The sequence below is a fragment of the Myxine glutinosa genome, chromosome 9 (genome assembly GCF_964187855.1).
Source record: "Myxine glutinosa chromosome 9, kmMyxGlut1.1, whole genome shotgun sequence".
NCBI classification, from domain to species: Eukaryota; Metazoa; Chordata; class Myxini; order Myxiniformes; family Myxinidae; genus Myxine; species Myxine glutinosa.
In genome coordinates, this window is record NC_136269.1 from 103,082,782 (window position 1) to 103,104,376 (window position 21,595).

General features: G+C 47.7%; 1 protein-coding gene across 8 annotated transcripts in view; it reads right to left on the reverse strand.

Annotated features, from left to right (window-relative positions):
* Positions 1–21,595, reverse strand: part of LOC137435172 (uncharacterized) — a 63,388-nt gene that overhangs the window by 7,886 nt on the left and 33,907 nt on the right. For 7 of the 8 annotated variants that reach the window (XM_078784607.1, XM_078784606.1, XM_078784611.1 and 4 more), the window contains exons 4-5: positions 11,854–11,979; positions 11,509–11,649 (exon numbers count right to left, since the gene is read on the reverse strand). In XM_078784607.1, coding sequence (XP_078640733.1) covers positions 11,509–11,649; positions 11,854–11,979 — 267 coding nt within the window. Of the gene's footprint in view, positions 1–11,508; positions 11,663–11,853; positions 11,980–21,595 lie in introns of all 8 variants that reach the window. The other variant, XM_078784610.1, reaches the window with a different exon arrangement.

Consider the following 21,595-nt stretch of genomic DNA (forward strand, 5'->3'; position numbering starts at 1 on the left):
TGTCACGACAGCCGAATACCTACCTATTCAGATCTACCTAGCTCTAGATATTGCTCTACCAAATTCATAACACAGCCCCCCCCCTGGAACCGTAGCTCCTGCAAGGTTCACCGCAGGCGCTACCATTCCAGCCTTAACACTTACTGTCACACACTTAATTAACCTATGAAATAAATCAGGAAGGGCTGTGGGAAGTGAGTCGGACTACCTACCTACACTTCCTTAACATGCTGAACCCCTTAACCATCATGCAAGTATGTACATTTTCTTCGTTGTTCCTGTGGAGGGAGGAAACAAAACACACAACACTAACTTAACCACAAAACTTAACCATCTTTCCAAACTCAAAACTCTAACCTTTGTACATACCCCGGTCTACAGACCGCGTCCCCCGGTGGATGCCACAAGACTCAACCTTACCTGCGGGGCCATCCCCAATGCATCCCCCTAAATTTCCACGGGCCCTGTCCAGATGTGGTGAGTGACACGGCTCGGTGGATTTCGCCCACATTCATGCTACACAGACCCCTTAACCACTCATTCTCATTCCATAGGTCATCAAGGCATTTCAAAAATCAATAAGGTTCTTCTTCAATACACCCCCCTGCAGGACCATGGCATTGATGTCATTCACGTGTGTGTGCATTCCTCAACTAGGCAGCGGGGAGGTACCGCACAAAAGATGGTGGGGGCGCATCAGGCTGTGGTGCCCGCAGTCCCAAAAACAAGTCAACCGACTTACAAATTCATTGCCCCCCCCCCCTTTACCTCTTGGCCCCGTGACAGCCCAACAGCCCCTTTCCGCCGTTGCCTCGCCGGTGAGGGTCTCCACACACACCAGGCTCCTTTGCCTCCTGCTTTCACGCAGCAACACGGGTCACCGGGGGACTTCCTCACCCCGCGGCGCCCAACCAGACCCTCCACCGACGAGCTCCAATTTCCAGTTACCACCGGCTGCCAGGGGTAATTGCCGCAGAGGGGGGCCCGCAGGCATCGCTCCTCAGAGCTTGCTCTGTACCTGCGGACACACACACCTTCCCCACCCACAAGACCCCAAAACACACTTCCTCCCCCACTGCCATTCAATTCTCCACACAACTCAGCACAATTCAGTACAATTCCATAGATGGTGTAAAAGGTGTTACAAGGCTTGCCATGGCCTGCTACATGTGAAATTCCCCCAGTTCACATTTAAACCATCACATCTTCCCAAAAGCACATTTCCAAAAGCACAATTATCACCCCTCATTATCTCCAATAATCATCACACACTCTCCAGGTTCCACTCTCACGACCACATCAAAACACGTAACCACAATACAAAAACATACGCCACCCACAAGACACTGTGGCTCCCATTCCATCCCCTCACCGGCCATGTCATCACTCACACCCGCCTCCCAACTCCAATTTACATGTCCCCAATTTCCAAAGCAAGTCCTGAAGCCTGGGACAGTACTCCTCAAAACACTCACCTCAAGTGCAGGTAGTTGCAGGTTGGTCAGGTCCAAAGGTGCCATCCACCCATACAATTCCCAAAATTTCACATTGGGCCTACCAAATACTTCCAAATTTCTCTTTTGTCCCCACTACACTGGCAGGTATGTGGATCCGCATCCAACGGTGATCATCACCACACAACTACCTGTGGCCACGACAGCTCTGCACCTCTACCGTGCAAGGGTCACCGGGACAAGGTGAGCAGTCAAAACGCCAACATGGCCCATGAGCGTCCATAAGGGTGCGACCCACCATCCATCCTTCGGCCCCCCCTGCGAGGAACACAGCTGCAGCAGCCCCAGCTGGCCAATGTGGTGAGCACTTGCTGCCAAAACACACACTACCGCACACACAACCTCGGCCCTGGGGGGCACGGTCGCAGTGCGTGGCATCCCTACAGCCACGTCCCCTGCACCTCCCCATCATCCCCCAGTCCGACTACAGAACTGCAGCCCCCCAGTGCTCACCCACACTTGACCACACCAAGGTCCAGTCAACAGCCATGCTCCACCAGGAGACTCACCCAGAAGACATGGTCCACACACCTCGGACACGCACAGCACCACGTTGACCCTCAGGCTACACAACTACATCCCCATCATCCCGCGTCCCAAATATCAGCACAGTTGCCCCCGCAACCAGATGAAAGCTGTGTCTTGCTACCCTATTAATTTCATCACAGCCTCCAACACTTTGGTCTACACACCTGGATCAATAATGGCGTCACTGTACAGTGTCCACCATGGCATTTCTAAATCCACCCTTAAATTTCCATCTAACCCACAGATTACCCATGCTAAACATTTATCACATTTCACTAACCTCACCAAAGAAGGATGCTTTGCCATACACATGCCAGCCGAGCATGGCCCATATGCTCGGCTCGTTACACATCTCCCGATTCACATCCCCATGGCTCTCTTCCCAACCCGAGAGTCCATAAATCATAACGGAGCATCTGTGGAAGGTCACTCACACCATCACGTTCCACAGATGCCCCAATGGTTGTCCGGCAGGCTATCTCCATCCCTGTCCATTCGGTTTGACCCGCGTCCATAGACCAACCACCATGCCAGGTCACCACATGCTGGTTGTCCCAGAGTCCCTGGAGGAGAGTGCCAGGCCGCATGCCCGGGTGGTCACCACATCAGTCCCAAGTTGGCCGTCCGCAGTGCCACCACCAAAGCGCGACCCACAACACCTCCCCCTAGTGGTCCTCAATAAATGCCAACCCAGACTTGAGAAACCACCTCGGACCCCTCTGGAGGTCTTAACCCCCACCAGGGTCCGGTGACCCTGCCGGCCCGAGCCACCAGCTCGGACGGCGCCCCGACGGACAAGGGACGCCACACTCCACCAGACCCCCCGTGGGACCCAGGTCGTACCTCGACACCCAAGGCTGGACCCCACGTCCAAATCTCGCCATCACAGCCCCCCAGCTGGCCGGCATACCCAAATTTTGAAAGGGGCAACTTTTGCCCGAGGCCATCACCCATGACCTCTCCATGTCCAAATCCCGCAGCCCGGGGACCAATCCCCACCATGGCTGCTCCAAATCAATTTCCCATTGTAATTTTATTTTACATTTTATTTTACAAATTTTCATTCCCATTGCCAACCCGCAGCTGCAGGGAACAACCTCTACCACCGGTTGTTCTGCCCCTCCCTGCAGTTGATCCAAATTCCCTACAGGGACCAAATCTCCAGAAGCTCTATCTCCCGATCCTCCAAGATCCAAATCCAGCCCGGAGCCAACACACTCCCCCAACTGGTTGTCCAATTTTGGAGCCTCTGTTTCCAAATAGCAGTGTACAGTGAGCGTCCCCTCGGTCATTCCAACCACCTCCTTGGACCAACTCACCTCTTCCCCCAGACTCCTTTGGGCCTGAACAAGCTCTACCTCCATGGGACTGTCACAGGTCTCCAGCCGCTGGATCAACTCATCCTCATCATTAGAAATCATTCCTGGCCCCGCCAGGCTTTGATCAATATCCCCAATAAATACCCGGTCCGGCTCTATCGCATGGACCCCCAAAAACTCTACCCCCTCTTGCTCCGCACCACCGCCCTGGTGCTGCACAATTCCAAATTCATCCCCCGGTTGGGGTGTTGTGACATCCACACGGTCCCGATAAACAACCAGGCCAGAATGTGGGAAACATTCCCCATTACAACTCTCACATTCCAAATTTCCTTCCCCGCTCACCTGTGGACTCTCCACGTTTACCTGCAGGCATTCCCCCTCTACCTGTACACATTCCCCATCCACCTGTGGACATTCCCCATCCACCTGTGGACATTCCCCATCCACCTGTGGACATTCCCCATCCACCTGTGGACCTGCGGTCTCCCCATTTACTTCAATTGCCATTCCCTGTGCAATTCCCAATTTTGCCATTCCCGGCTCCTGAGCCCCGTGCACATCTGCATGGGCCGTACTCTCTCCTGTTCCCAATCTAGCTTCCCCCCGTTCCGATTCAATTTTTGCCACCTTTGGCTTCTCCTGTGCCCCCATTTGAGTTTCTACTTTACCCTCAAATTTCCCCAGTCTGTCCGTAATTTGGTTTTGCACTCTCCCTTCTATGCCATCAATTCGTTCCCCCAGCTGCTGTGCCATTTCCCCAATTTTTCCTTCCAATTGTTCATTCCTTTCCTTTATTTCATTCCTCCATTCCTTCCCCTGGGACTCCATTTTATTTTCCATCCCTTCAATTTTATTTTCCAACCCACTTTTCATTTCTCCCATTTGTTCCTCCAATCGATCACTCATTCCCTTCATTCCTTCCCTACATTCCTTCCCCTGGGACTCCATTTTATTTTCCATCCCACTTTTCATTTCTCCCATTTGTTCCTCCAATCGCTCACCCTGAGCATCCATCCGGTTCCCCAATCGCTCACTCTGAGCCCTCATGTCTTTTATTAAATTTACTATGGTCTAGAGATCTATCGGGGCCGTCCCAACGGCGGGGAAAGTTCCAACGCTATCCTCCTTATCCCCCATTTCCGGCTCACTCCCGACGCTGACGGAGGCCTCACTACGCACCTCCATTTCGTCGACCTCCGACATCCGCTTTCCGGAAGGTCGTACCCCGCGCGCGTATTTATTTTAATAATTCCTGAAACACAATTTAAATTTGACGAAGACGCGATATCGCGCTCCGTTTGCCCGATTGATTATTAAATTTCTCCGCCTCGACTATAAAAATTTTGCGTTCGAACGTCGGGCGCAATGTACGCCCGACCGTGTCGATGTCTCCCCGCGGACAAAAAAATTTGTCCGACCGTGTCGATGTCTCGCCGCGGACAAAAAATTTGTCCGACGGGTTCAAATCCCACTCCTGACACCACTTGTCGCGTAACCGTGATTAACACCACAGTTACGGATGACCGATTTGCGAGACTTTAACTCCCGAGGCGAACACTCAATGGCGGACTCAAGTTCAACACCAACGCGCGGAATGGCGGGACGCAGCGAAGGCTCCGCAACCTTATCTATTAAAATCAAACACCCAGGAAAACTGCGTTCAGATATTATGTACAAAAAGTAATATAAGGGTTTATTAGGAAAAGTAAAGCCAGTGAAAAAGCCCGCCGGTAAATCTAATAACTCTAATCGGGACGTCCCCACACGACAGACAGCAAACACAAACGAGGGAGATTAATTACGAAAATAACACGTCTTGTAAAATGTACACAAGGAGCTCGGCTTATCTGTCTTTGTCGTCTTGTATTGTTTGCCGTCCACCCCGGCACCGCTCGGCCCCGATGCACCCACGAGGCCTTGCTCCACCAGGCTCCGATCCTCTCGCCGCCCACCAGGTCCGTGCACCACGCTCCAAAGCACCCAACGCAAGCCAGCAGCTTCACACGAGGTCGATCCCCACACAAAGCACGAAGACAGGACCGGAGAGAACGCAGGTGTGACTGCACGTCTCGTCCTTCCAACTCGCTTCTCAATTGCTCACTGCCAAGCTCGAACTCGACTGCGACTGCCCGAAATGGCGTGTCCTCTCCAACTCCAACTGGCGAACTAACTCCGTGTGACTTGCGACTCAACTCTCTGGTGCCTGCCTGCGTCTGCGTTTGCCACGAACTCAACTCAACTCCTGAAATGGCGTCCGACCGTCGCCTATATTGGTCGCCGATGACGTCACATTGGCGCACTCCTCAGCCAATCAAAGCCTCCCGCGACTCCTGACATCTCCCCCGTTACGCGACCCTGCGGTCCCGGCATAACACGTGCCGGCCAGGTTTGTAGGCCTTTGGAGGTGTACACGGTGGCGGCCAATTATGGCGGTGTTTTTGACCTGGTTTCCTGTCAATTTAATACGAAGTCCTTGTCAGGGAAAGGGGATTATTTAATGTTGCGCTAAGGACCTAACTAATGTTTATGTGGTTTGCAGTGCCATAAAGGACAAAGGTTTGATTACTAGGTGATACTCACAGGGGCGTTACCTTTAATCCCTCACTATTTAACACTCGAATCTCCAGGTAGATCCACACTCATACATCTTACCCCGACAACCGCCTGAACATCAATAAATTACATGTAGAGTCCCTGTCACGACAGCCGAATACCTACCTATTCAGATCTACCTAGCTCTAGATATTGCTCTACCAAATTCATAACAATATATATATATATACTGTATATATATATATATATATATATATATATATATATATATATATATATATATACAGTGGAACCTTGACTTACGAGTTTAATTCGTTCTGTGACCGAGCTCGTAACTCAAATTGCTCGTATCTCAAATCAAATTTCCCCATTGAAATGCATTGAAATGCTATTAATCCATTCCAGCCCGCCAAAAACCACACCAATTTTTTTTTAAATATACAGTATATATAAAAATATCTCGCGCTTTATATTTCACCTGTATGCAGCATACAAGTTGGCAGGATGGCCTGGACTGGAGGTACGCACACTTGACTCTAAAGTCTAAACTGTCCAGCCTGGGTTTGAATCCCGACCCAGCTATAACCTGTCATGGGTGAATCACAGGCAGGGTGATTCATCAATGTGTGTACCGCTAAACTGGGCGCCCCGTTTGCGTCCCATTAGTTGTTGGATGTTAAGGATCTCACCGTGTTTTCCACAAAGAGAAGGCGAGCTATCGCCGGCACTCTGAACAAGTTGTGGCCTGGCATGGCATGAACATGAAAACATGAACATGAACATGAAATGTTCGACATGAACATGAAATTTTCCAAAATAACCAAAATGCGAAAACAAAAATGCAGCGCTATACGACAGAGATACTGTACGTGCACGGCAAGATAACCACGTGACCGGAACCCACCTGGCGGCAAAACTCAAAATAACCAACATGCGAAAACAAAAATGCAGCGCTATACGACAGAGATACTGTACGTGCACGGCAAGATAACCACGTGACCGGAACCCACCTGGCGGCAAAACTCAAAATAACCAACATGCGAAAACAAAAATGCAGCGCTATACGACAGAGATACTGTACGTGCACGGCAAGATAACCACGTGACCGGAACCCACCTGGCGGCAAAACTCAAAATAACCAACATGCGAAAACAAAAATGCAGCGCTATACGACAGAGATACTGTACGTGCACGGCAAGATAACCACGTGACCGGAACCCACCTGGCGGCAAAACTCAAAATAACCAACATGCGAAAACAAAAATGTAGCGCTATACGTCAGAGATACTGTACTTGCACGGCAAGATAACCACGTGACCGGGTGGCGAAAGCTCGTAACTCGGATCTCGGCTCGCATCTCAAAGCAATAAACCGCCCGAGCGACGGCTCGTATCTCGAAAAACTCGTAAGTTGGGGCACTCGTAAGTCAAGGTTCCACTGTATATATATATATATATATATATATGTATATATATATATATATATATATATATATAGTGAAACTTGACTTACGAGTGCACCAACTTACGAGTTTTCCGAGATACGAGCCGTCGCTCGGTCGATTTTTTGCTTTGTGATGCGAGCCGAGATCTGAGTTACGAGCGAGCGAGCTTGGATATAAAACACGTAATCGTTGAAAAACATGAGCGAGGTGTGCGTGTTGTCGACTTGGCGAAGCAGTACGATCGTAGTACTTCTACGATATGTACGATTTTGAAGCAGAAGGAGTCGATAAAGGCTATAACGCCAGCCAAGGGCGTTAAGATTATTTCAAAGCTCCGGACCTCTGTCCATGAAGAGATGGAGAAGTTGTTGTTTGTGTGGTTGACGGAGAAGCAGCTCGCAGGAGATACCGTGACCGAGAGCATCATCTGTGAGAAGGCACGAGACATTTACGGGGATTTGGTGTAGCAGACGGCGGGAACATCAACGGACGAGGCATCGGAAGAGTCATTCAAAGGCAGTCGGGGATGGTTTGATAATTTTAAGAAGAGGACCGACATTCACTCCGTCGTCAGGCATGGTGAGGCAGCAAGCTCGGATGTGAAGGCAGCTGAAGATTTTATTATAACTTTTGCCGAACTGATAGAAGCCGAAGGATACATCCCCCAGCAAATCTTCAACTGTGACGAGACAGGGCTCTTCTGGAAAAAGATGCCGAGGAGGACGTATATAACAGCAGAGGAGAAGAGCATGCCAGGCCACAACTTGTTCAGAGTGCCGACGATAGCTCGCCTTCTCTTTGTGGAAGACACGGTGAGATCCTTAACATCCAACAACTAATGGGACGCAAACGGGGCGCCCAGTTTAGCGGTACACACATTGATGAATCACCCTGCCTGTGAAACACCGACATGACAGGTTATAGCTGGGTCGGGATTCAAACCCAGGCTGGACAGTTTAGAGTCAAATGTGCGTACCTCCAGTCCAGGCCATCCTGCCAACTTGTATGCTGCATACAGGTGAAATATAAAGCGCGAGATATTTTTATATATACTGTATATTTCAAAAAAAATTGGTGTGGTTTTTGGGGGGCTGGAACGGATTAATAGCATTTCAATTCATTTTGATGGGGAAATTTAATTTGAGAAACGAGCAAATTGAGTTACGAGCTCGGTCACAGAACGAATTAAACTCGTAAGTCAAGGTTTCACTGTATATATATATATATATGAACAAGGAAAAAAGCAGCCAAAACACAAAATTTATTCGCTTAATAACATAAATAATGTCGCGCAGACCCTTCCAGTTAAGACCAGGCACCGCGGATGGACCAGAACGGATTTACTTGAGGCGACGACCAAACACGGATTCGGCTATACAACGCGGGAGGAAGAAGGGAAGTGGAAGCTGTGGCAAAAGCGCTTATCTTCAGCGAACCGACGGCAGCTGCAGGGAAATTAATGTACTCGACACCGAATTAGAATGTACAAAAATAAACACGTTTATTTCGGAACCCGAGACAATGAAATGTGACGGTAATCAAATAAAGAGCCTAAGTTGGGATCCCACACACCTCACTTCAGAAACGAGACACAGGAAGGAATTAATAAAAGAAATCGTCATGCAAGTGTAAATGTGGGGCGTGAGTGCAGTCTTATCTTGTCTGTAGTGCAGTCCGTTCAACGCGGCCCCGTCCGGCTCCAAGCTCCAATCCACCCACGCTCTGCTAGGCCCGAGCCAACGCCCCCTCCGTTCGCACACGAGGCCCCGCCCATTCTCAGCACCGAGCCCCGCTCCCGCACAGGCACTGAGCACTGCTCCAAGCACAGGCACCGAGCACCGCTCCAAGCACCACGCAGATGGCGAGCCAACGACCACCAGGACCCCCCAAGACCCCCCCAAGACCAAGAAGAAACGCAAGAGCTTCAAGCAAGTCCAGACAGCCAGAGAGCACCAGGGCTAGAGCTGCGCAAGAGAGCCAGAGGGACGTGATGCGCAAGACAGCGAAGAACCCAAAAACTAGAGCTGCTGAAGATGCCGTGCATCCCCTTTTATCACCTTGCGTTCACTCTCCTCCAATGTTCCCTCTTGCTGGCGCCCTCTCATTGGCCGAGTCCCTCCCACCTGGTATTGCTCGCCCTGATTGGCTGGAGGTTCGCGCCTTCCGCGCCAACCAATCACTCGTTCCCTGTAGCGTGGTGATCGCTCGTGTCACTCTATGTTGCTAGGCCTGCCGGAGGTGTAGCTGGCTGCGGCCCATGCGGCGGTGCCCGGAACTGGCCTCTTGCCTGTTTTCTTCCGAAGTCATTGTCAGGGAAGGGAATTTAATTAGTGTGTGCACTACAGGGCCTGTCTAAGTGTTTATATGGGTATGCATTGCCATAAGGGACAAAGGTTTGATTACCAGGTGTGACACACAAGGGCTGTTATCTTAATCCCTACACTATCTAACACTCGAACATCCTGGTATGTTCACAGGTATACTCTTACCCGACAAACTGGACTACACATGGAACTTATTACAGGGCAGATTCCCTATCGCGACAGACGAAGCATGTTACCTATTCAGATCTACCTGACTCTAGATATTGCTTTACCCCACCGACATAACAATAACATAATAAATAACATAAAAATATAGCAACACACACACCCACACACTCCTACACATACATACAAACCGACACACACACAGAGACTCATACACACTCACACATATAAATTTTATTTAAAAAAATTATTGTATATAAATGTTTATTTACCGACGATGTTATAAATGTTTATGTTAAGTAAAAAGTCGAAGAACAAAATAATTAAAGATTTGAGATTTATTCACTAAAGCACAATATTACATGCTAATATTGTATTACATGAATGCTAATATTGTATTTCCCTTGGAATAAGTTCCCCACCTGGAATCCTAAAATTTCTCCCCCAGGGGGAAATTTCCCCCAGGTTGGGAAATGCTGCATCTAACCACAATGCCACAGAGTTTTGTGTGGCTGCGTGATTTGTGTTTCGCAATGATACAAATCATGCAGTCCTTCAAGTGCAACCACCTTCCGATATAATTTTTCAAAGGGCCTATAGTCTTTGCCCATCATCAGTTAAATATGCCAACCACATCTACCATATAAAACACAATGTGTCTTTGTGTGACGTCTGTCCCCCTACATAAGCATAGGTTTTAAAGGCTTTCAGTAGCGCTTTAGGAGAGGATTCGAGTGGGGTTTTAATGGGCAGTCTTTGAACATGACTGTGTGTCCACCAGTTAAAAGACGTAAATGACTCCAATGACCAAGAAGACCCAAAAGACCCCAAGGATCCAAAAGACCCCAAGGATCCAAAAGACCCCAAGGATCCAAAAGACCCAAGTGACCCCAGCGATCCAAAAGACCCAAACGACCCCAGCGATCCAAAAGACCCAAACGACACCAGCGATCCAAAAGACCCAAACGACCGCAGCGATCCAAAAGACCCAAACGACCCCGAGGATCCAAATGACCCAGAGGACTCAAAAGACCCCAAGGACCCAGAAGAGCCCAAGGACTCTGAAGACCCCAAATACCCCAAAGACCCTGAAGACCCCAATAACCCAGAAGACCCAAACAACACAGAGGACCCAGAAGACCCTAAGGACCCAAAAGCCTGAAAAGACCCCAAAGACTCAATGGACCCCAAACACGCAGAATACCCCAAAGACCCAAAATACCTCAAATACCCTTAAAGATCCTGAAGACCCAAAATACCCAAAATAACCCAAAGACCCTTAAATACCCCAAAAACCCAAAAGACCCTGAAGACTAAAAATACCCTGAAGACCCCAAAGACCCAAACAATCCAAAACACTGAAAAGACCCTGAGAACTCAGTGGACCCCACATACCTAAATTACCTCTAAGACCCAAAATACACCAAGACCCTTAAATACCCCAAAGATCCAGAGGACCCAAAAGACTCAAATGGCCCAAAAATACCCCAAGGAACCAGAAGATCCAAAAGACCCTGAAGGCCCAAAAGACCACGAGGAAATGGACTTCCTTTTTTGGCCAAGCATTGTGCATCAAATAGTTGTACCAAACTACGGATCATAACTGTTTTTCAGTGTTCCTATCAATATTTGACAGTGGAAAAAGCACCAAATCGTACCGATATCCTCAACCTCAGATAGAGGATCCTGCGGGCCCATGATCGTGTCAGGTGGAGTAAGTGCAGCGGTGCTTTGATCCAGCACATCCACCGTGCCTTGCGTTATCTGCTCATCCCCTGGTTCTGCAGTCGCACTGCCTCCTGCAAAAAAGAGCTACAAAAATGCCCAACAACACAATCCAAATGGTTTGCTCCAATAATCGCAAGAATTATTGAAGTGGAACAGCCTGCCTTATGATCTACCAAACATGGAAAGGTTATCATCCTTTCCTATCAATGACATGCCATCACTCAAGATAATATAGGCTTGCCCTGTGCGCCTTCAATAGGGTTGTTTGCACACACCCAGATTGTCTTCGACTGCCTTGACAAAGTGCACCTTGAAGGACGTGGGGTGCATGTTCGTGTCAACAACATCCTCTTCGACCACGTCAAAGATTTGCGAGTCACAAGACTCCATATTCTCAGGATCTGCGGGAGACAATTTTTCCAACAAATTACAATTAAAACGATATCAGGTGCACGTCTCTGAAAGTCACAGCGTATCCTGGTAGGGCTGGTGACATACACCTTGGCCACTTTAATCGCTCGAGGGAACCATGTATTTATTAGGTAAGCAAATATGGCGGAAATATTGATTTTTTTGAAAATGTGCACCAACTTTGATGATTCTCCACCTTACTGTCTCTACAATCAATTCTGGATAAAGAGCCATACCAATGTATCAATATTTATAGCTTTTATTTACAAGATGAACTATAACCCCACTCGGTAGAGTACATACCTCCTTCAGGCTGGACAGCTTATGTCTTGTATCCCAATGATGGCCGAATTGGATTCAGACCTGAACCAAAATCTAATCATTTCGTCCTTGTCACATACGCATACGATTGTCACATACGATTTCGTCTGAATCCGTCCACAACTTTTTAAGATATCTTGTTCATAGTCAAACAGACAGACAGACAGATAGGTAGACAGGGGTGAAACCATAACCTCTATCCACCTTCGGTGGCGGATGTAATGATGTATGCTTTCATACACTCAATAAACGCACTGCTCCGAACCAATACTTGTATGAATTCTTGTTCATGGTGCTTTGCAAAAAGATATTATTTTGTCTATGCAGACACAAATCATTCTTCCATTTAGTCCAATTGCCACGGCGGCATTTTTAATCAGGTGTCTGAGTACAAAGGGTTTGATGATGATTTCTGAATCAGAATTTTGTTCTGAATATGAAAAATGATTTATTCATTGCTGAATTTATTGCTGAACAGATGAATTTATTCATCATTTTATTCATCATTTTATTTTTTGGTGAAAAATGCCATTTTGTGCTTTTTCACCCAAAAATGTCAAAAAATCGTTTTTAATTCAGAGTTATCTAAAATACGTGCATGCAAGGTATTAAAATAAAGCCCACCTCTTGGTGGACATGGGCAAATATTCAAAAGACATGGAATCGGACAATATGGTTATTAGAGATGATATGATCTGAATATAGAGAAGGTGATTGCTACGATTTGAACAGTGCTTGACATGAATTACGTAACAGGTGTTAACAGGTATTAGGATAAATTGTATTTTATACATGTAGAAAGTTGCCGCAGGTACTCATTTGTTCATTTATATCGGTAGTTGTCATGAGGATCCTTCGGGAAAGTGGGCTTCGGGCATGAGGATCTTCTTCGGGCATGAGGATCCTCCTAACCCCCGCTCTAGCAGGGAAAATGGCCTTAAAATACATGTTATTGTTGTGTATATCGGTAGTTGTCATGGGAACATAGTTATTCTGGATAAAATTGACACAATGCTTCCCCTACTCCCATTTTATCAGAAACTACCGTTATCGTTGTTTTTTGTGTACCGTTGTCTTTCAAAAGCAGGGCTGCTGAGAGCCAGGATGGGCCCTGGGGCAATAATAAGTGCAGCCCCTCCCCCCCCCCCCCTTATTATTTTTTAAACAACCTATACAGAGCTTTCTGTATTTTCGTTGTCAGATACACATGTCGTGTTTAAGGGAAATTGGGTTGTTATTCACTTATTCCGATATGTGGATTTGCTTCTTAACACATTTAATTGTGGGCCCCTATTAGGTTTGGGTCACGGGGTAAATACCCCCCCACCCCACCCCTCTCAGTGCCCCTGTTCAAAAGCAATTGCTTATGAAAACCAGGCAATATAAATTAATTGTACAATGAAACTAGCTTATATTATGTGTAACTAGCCAAAAGCACCCGGCGTTGCCAGGGTTCTTTTTGAATGAATTTACTACTATAATTCAGCTTTTACTCGTGGCCGTAGAAGATTGACTACTATAATTCAGCTCAGCTTTTAAATGCGAAATGGGCCCAGCCCGTCCGAGGCGGCATCGATTGGCCTCGTCATCTAGCCGATAACCTTTCCGGGGCCCGTCCCGACATTTTAAGTTATTTTTGAATGAATTTACTACTATAATTCAGCTTTTACTCACGGCCGTAGAAGATCGACTACAATAATTCAGCTCAGCTTTTAATTGCGAAATTGGCCCAGCCCGGCCGAGGCGGCCTCGCCACCTAACCTATAACCTTTCCGGGGCCCGTCCCGACATTTGTAGTTCTTTTTGAATGAATTTACTACTATAATTCAGCTTTTACTCGCGACCGTAGAAGATTGACTACTATAATTCAGCTCAGCTTTCAATTGCGAAATGGGCCCAGCCCGGCCGAAGCGGCCTCGACCGGCCTCGCCACCTAGCCAATAACCTTACCGGGGCCCGTCCCGACATTTTAAGTTCTTTTTGAATGAATTTACTACTATAATTCAGCTTTTACTCATGGCCGTAGAAGATTGACTACTATAATTCAGCTCAGCTTTTAATTGCGAAATGAGCTCAGCCCGGCCGAAGCGGCCTCGACCGGCCTCGCCACCTAGCCTATAACCTTCCCGGGGCCTGTCCCGACATTTGTTGTATCAGAGGTTTCCTCCCATCTTTCACCGTTCAGGAGATTAGCGAGTGCAGACAAACAAACAAACAAAAATTTTCTTTTATATATACATATAGAAGATAGATTATGCCAAAAAAAAGTCCGAGCTTATGGCAAGATTCTGTTTAAATGACTAAATTTCATTTAAAAAATACCATTTCTCAGTCCAGATCAGTGGCCGTCTCATCAGAGGAATATTCAGCCGTCTCATCATCCTCGGCATCACACATTATCGTCGACGTCCTTGTCAATTACACTGGAGAATGTCAATTCGCAGTCAATATCAGTCTACCTTAACAGAGGAAGAAGAGTATTCAGCCATCTCATTATCTTCATCATCACTCATCTCTTAGTCTGTGGCATTGTTAATCTGGCAACAAATATCTCCTGGAGCCTGTCTGCCTTCAAACCATTTTATGGTGGATCTATGGATGTATTTGGCACAAATAATTGGCCATTCTCCATCCATTCTCCTCTGTCTCCCAGGTATGTGGATCGGATGTTGTTGCTCTCTTCCACATAGAAGTAACCAGGTTTGTTCGCTTCACTTTCTCGGAGAGAACAGACATGCATGGAGGCAAAGTGCTAGGCTCTGATCTCTTGATTTTCTCCAGAGGCTTAGATTTGTGCTTTGGTGCGAAATATTGTTGGAAGAGGATGTGTCCGGCAGTATTCACAGACGTCTCCTTCGGTTTCCCATACAGGGTACAGACAAAGCCCTCTAGGTCTGTGAACAAACTTGGGGATATGGTTGGAGACTATCCTAGTTTATTTTTTTATTTAACAAAGGCTTTCCTGAATTTGTGGTCTTTCTCCAACAACACCAATGGACAAGCTTTACCCTTGCGTGCAAAATTGGCTGTGCAATCACATCCTGTGAAGGCGGGCACCCTGGAACGGTGCCACAGTACTCCGATCCCATATTTTCATCAAGTTAAGATACATCTATGTACTATCTGGAATCGTTTGTGCCAACGCTAGCATCAAGCCGCAGATAAGCAGGAAGGTCTGTGCTTGTGCGAGAAAAATGACGACAACATCTGTGTCTGAAGATCGTACGCTATTTCCATCTTGGTAAATTTGCGCTCATTGGTTTTCTGTTCGGTCTCTCTCGCCACGCCCACGGTAGTGAGCCATTTCAGGCAGGTCTGGCAGTTGTCAGTATGGGTGCAGCTCTTACCTTGGAGTACGGTCACAAGGCGATGCATTTTGCAGTAATCGAGAGGGGGGGGGAGGGGGGACTTGCTGGGGCTTGTGGAGCTGGTGAAATCGGGTTCACTTTAAAGAAACAGACAGATTATGGAGGAAACTATTTAAAGGCTTCATGAGAGGAGGGGAAGGGGGAGGGGGAAGGGGGGAGGAATGGTGGAAAGCTTTTCGACACATTACGGTGGAGAGTGGGGAGGAGTCACAATTATCATCTTATCCATGGAGAGGGCCTCCTCATTACAGGAGAGGTCATGATATCAACACACTTATACACATGCTCTATTGTTTTCACACAGAACGCATACACTTGTGCTAAATGTTTAACAATGGCATTTCACATGCATTTCACAAAACAAAGTAATCTATTTCACACCTGTCACCCCCGATCACCATCCCCACAATACCATTCGAGATTTTTATTTGCCCTTTTTATAATACCGTTACGTTTGTGGGGGTAGAGATGAAATACCTTAGGAAAGGTCGGATGGTTTAGTTTAGCATGGACCGTGTGACGCGAAGCGGAAGCCCACCTCGATGTACATAAGCAGGGTAAATTTTCAGGTTAAGAGTGTTTGCATGTCACCACACAGAGGGTGGTTTTTGTGTTAGTTAGATAGGGTGTAAGATTAATAATTCCCAGTATGTATTGCCTCCTGCGATTTTCCCTTCTGTTTTATTTCAACGACGAAAGGGTCGCCATTACATTGGAAAAAGGCTCTCTCTCTTGTTCTGGCATGAGTGGAGGACGGCTGCGCTTCGTGCCATGTGCGCCTGAGAGATTCATAGGAGCTTTGTGGAGCGTGGAACGACCGGAGGACGTTTTGCCGCCGCTTCACGCCTCAGTGTGCCATGTGGCGCAGCGCGGAGACTCGGGGATCGTTCATGTTCGTCCTCTTTGTAGCAGGCTGATTATCTCACCACACGATTCTTTTATTTCATGTTTTCCCCTGTCGTGTCTGCGTGTCCGACTGGAGGCGTCTCAAATTAGGAAATAGTTTTCACCTCACATTCATTTTATTTGGTTTACAATTATCTTCTATATATATAAAAGAAAGTTTTTGTTTGTTTGTTTGTTTGTTTGTCTGCACGCGCTAATCTCCTTAACGGTGAAAGATAGGAGGAAACCTCTGAAACAAAAAATGTCGGGACAGGCCCGGGGAAGGTTATAGGCTAGGTAGCAAGGCCGGTTGAGGCAGCCTCGGCCAGGCTGTGCCCATTTCGCAATTAAAAGCTGAGCTTAATTATAGTCGTCAATCTTCTACGGCCGCGAGTAAAAGCTGAATTATAGTAGTAAATGAACGAAATGCGGCCACGGCCGGATAGTCAAACTCCGCTGCTTCGCAAGGCCGCGTTTTATTCCTTTTTTTTAGTACAGAAGATTAAATTCATTCAACAAGAACCCGGGCAACGCCGCGTGCATTCAGCTAGTTTGTAATAAATTCCTTATTCGTTGAATTTCATTTCCGTTTTGTCGTGTGTGTTTATTTGTTTGTGTGTTCGAGGAATAAGCCCTGTGGTTCCATCGTACAGGTAAGACCCTGGTTTTCTTTGCCCGCGCGTGCCAAAAATAATTCCACCAAGTTTGGAACTGCAGCCTCGGCATTAACTGTTCGGCTATCTGTCCAATGCTGGTGTTCATCGGCCACGTACTTGACAAATGGTGTCAAGAGTTTGGGATTCGACCCTTGTGAGACACTCGGTGTCTGGGGTGCAAGTGCGACACTCGCTGAGTGCAAATTGCGCTCAGCTTTTGGACTCTAAATTTTAAACGATCGTCTTTCTCTCATTGATGGGGAGAGGATCGTAGTACCAAGGTCCAAATTATATAGTGATTGGGGTCGAGAGAGCACAAGGGCAGCGCGGGAAATTTAAATTCTTTTTTTTCTGAGGAAATTAAGTGCACGCGGGGACAACGGCTTGTCACATAATGGTGGACGTCAACAAAATGGAGCGGCTGGAAGGGAACAAGGATGAAGGAAGCGGGTGGAGGGTAAATTAGTTTGAGGATAGGGCAGGAACCTCCCCCTGTCCTGAGCTTTCGAGTCCCCGCCCCCACAATGGCGGAGCCAGAGGCGCAGGGAAAAGGTACGATGTCCAACCAGGTCTTGGTTCAATTTATTAATGGAAATGAGGGGAATGAAAGAACAAATGAATACCCAAACAAATGAATTGAAGGGACAAATTAATGGAATGAAATTATAAATGAGTAACAACAGTGAATGATTGGAGGAAAAAATTAACGGAATAGAAAACAAAATTGAGGGAATAAATGCACGATTGAAAAACAAAATTGAGGGAATGAATGAACAAATGAGTGAACAAAATTGAGGGAATAAATGCACGATTGGAAAACAAAATTGAGGGAATGAATGAACAAATGAGTGAACAAAATAATGAAATGAGTGAACAAAGGAATGAAATGAGTGAACAAAGGAATGAAATGAGTGAACAAAGGAATGAAATGAGGGAGATGAATGAACAATTGAAAGGAAAATTTGAGGGAATAACACAAGAACTGGGGGAACAAATTGATAAAATAGAGGGGAGAATGGATAATCAAATTAGGGACAGACTGGGGGAATTTGAGACAAAATTGGAGACTAAATTCTGAGAAATGGAGAAAGCAATGAGGATAGAATTTGAGCTCAAACAAGAGGAAATGGCATTAAAAATAGAAGAGGGTAAAACCCAGGCTGTCTGAATGGGGAAAAAAGTTGGAAGAGAGAATTGGGGCAACTAATACGAGAATAAATAAAGTAAATGAGGACCTGGAAGGCTGTCGGACCCGTGTGGATGCCAGAATGCGACAACAGGCAGAGGAATGGGGACTCTTTAAACAACAGGGGAGTGAATTGGCTGAAGAGGTAAAGGAGTTGAGGTCCCGGGTAATAGAGCAAGAGCGGGTGTTTGCTGATAAAGACCTGTGGGGGCCACAATTGACTGGGGAAAGGGTGAATGAAATGTTGCAGGAGTGGCTGGAGACTTGGGACAATACAATCAAGGGAGAGGTTGCTCGGGTCCAACAGAGTCTGCGAGATGAGGTGAGTCGGTCCGTTAAGCACATCCAGGATGAGATTAAGGTAACCCAGTGGACAATCACCACGAGCCACATCCGGCCATCGGAGGCTCTGAAATTGAATACCCAATTGGGGGGGGGGGGGGGGTTTGGCCCTGGGCTGGATTCGGACATGGAGGAGTCGGTAAGAGCCTCAGGAAAAACCATCCCCTTTGTACATTTTGATGGGTCAGGGAGTTTAGAGGCTTTCCTGATGCAATTTGAATGCGTGTCTCAGCTCAATAGTTGGGGGGGCGCAAGAACGCACGGGGAATCTGGTGGGGACTCTGCGGGGCCCAGCCGCAGACCTTTTTAAACGTGGTGAAAGAGGGAATATTGACCAGTAGGGGCATTTGCGACGTCTTGAACCACAGGTTTGGGACGGGTGAAAGGTACGACCTGGTCTGGGCACAGCTGCTGCATTGTAAATTAAAACCTGGGGAAACGTTGCAGGAGCTGGCTCAGGATATTTACCAATCTGTGAGGATTGCGTATAAGGACCTACCAGCACAGGCGTGGGAAAAGCTGGTGACAGAAAAATTTGTGGCGGCTCTTCCTGACCCCGAGGTCCGAACTCTGGTGGAGTTGCAGGACGCGGCCAGTGCCGGCCACGGTGCACCGAGTGGCTGAGTGCGTGGTGAGACTGACCTTTTTGAAGAGGTCGAACCGCGCACCGGAGAGGTCACCGGTGGCGGTACGACAGGTGGAGGTACGGGATCAGAAAGAGAAGCAGGAAGAATCGGCCATTGCCTGAATGTTAAGGGGAATCAACTGCCAGCTGTCAAATTTGACGAAGGGGAAATTTGCAGCGGGTGAGTCACAGCGGTGTGGGTCGTGTCCGCCATCAGAGCGACCAGATCTTCGTCGGGTTGGCCCGGGAGTAAGGGGTGTTCCGCCTAGGGTTCAGAGGGATCCGTTCATGGGGACTTGTTTTAAGTGTGGGAGAAGAGGACACTTGCAGCGGTATTGTCAGGAACCACCTAGGCCCCAACCTCCCAACAGGCTTCACAGCCCAGAGAGGAGAGGACCTCCCAAATGACCACAGGATCTGGGGAGAGGGTCACCGCCTAGGGCTGGTCTGGCCACCGTCGGCTGTTTGGGAAACTAGAACGAGCCGAGCATATGGAGCCATACTCAGCTGGCAAGTGTGTGGAGAAACGCCCTTCTTTGGTGAAAATAGTGAATTCTGAAAAAAATTGGCACAGGTAATTTGAGGGTTGGATGCAAAATTGAGGGGGAATTTTGTGAGGCTGTGGTGGACACTGGGGCCAGTGACACCATTATTAATCTGAGTGTGTTAGACCAGTGTTGGAGGCTGGGACAAAATTGATAGGTTAGCAGGACACAACCTTCAACTGGCTACGGGGGCAACGGCACCAATATTGGGATGCGGGTTGTGGAGATGGAGTTGGGCAGTCTGGAGGTCAATGTGGTGGTATGCGTGGCCGAGGTGTGCGACCAGTGTCTCCTGGGATTGTGTTTCCTGGTGGAACACGACTGTCAACTGGACCTTGGGTGAGGTCACATGTGGTTGGGCACTAAGAGGCTGCAGTTGGTTGGACTGGGGGATAACAAGGAGGTGTAGGGAACGTGGCTGGAGTTGCCACGCACTGTGACCGTGCCTCCTAGGTCTGAGGCCGTGGCAATGGCGGAGTTGGCAGCAGGTGCTCACCACATTGGCCAGCTGGGGCTAGTGGAGCCGTGGTCCTCACAGGGGGCCGAAGAATTGATGGTGGGTCGCACCCTTGTGGGCACTCGTGGGCCTATGTTGGTGGCCCGGCTGCTCAACTTGTCCAATAGCCCTCACACGGTAAGGAGCGGGGCTGTCGTAGCTAATAGTAATAGTGTAGTAGTGTAGTTGAGGTCACCGGAAGAGGCTGACCCACATGCTTGCCAGTACGGCTGGAAAAAGGGAAAAATTTGGGGGAAATTGATTGGCCCGAGGGAGTGTGGGACAACTGGGACATGATGACACACTCTGAAAAGGGCCTAGCATAGGAGCAGGTAGAGACATTGCACATTTTGGTTGGTAAGAACTTGGATGTTTTCTCTCTCTCCCCCGAGGATGTTGAGCACATGAGCCTCGTCCGTCACCAAATTAATACTTGTGAGGCTCGGCCTGTTCGCCAACCGCCACGGCGGCTCCCTTTCACTAAGAAAGAGGCAGATGAGTTGAGAAAAATGGAAAAATCCAGATTTATAGAGCCCTCGGTGATTCCTTGGGTGTCACCCATTGTGCTGGTAAAAAAAGAAGGACGGGACCACTCGGTTGTGTGGATTATCGCCAGCTCAATCATGTGACACTCAAAGATTCGTATCCCCTGCCAAGGATTGATGACACCCTCGATGCCATTTCAGGCTTAAATTGGTTTTCAACATTGGATTTAAAGAGGGGTTATTGGCAGGTGGAAATGGACAAAGCAGTGAGAGAGAAAACAGTGTTATCCACAGGAAAGGGCCTCTTTCAGTTTGTCATCATGCCTTTTGGATTGTGCAATACCCCTACTACCTTTGAGCGTCTGATGGAACGTGTCTTAATTGACTTGCCTTGGCAAACTTGCCTTGTGTACTAAGATGACGTATTGGTTCATGCTCCCACATTTGAACATGCTGCCAAAAATTTGTCCGAGATATTTGAGAGATTAAGGGGAGCTGGGTTGAAATTGAACCCGAGCAAGAGCGAAATTTTCAGGAGGGAGGTGACTTACCTGGGTCACGTGATTAACGAGAGCGGCGTGGCCACTGACTGCAAAGGTAAAATTGGTAAAAGAGTGGCCTGCCCCCCAAAAATGTAAGAGAAGTTAGAGGATTCTTGGGCCTCTGCTCTTACTATAGGAGATTTCTGGCAAACTTC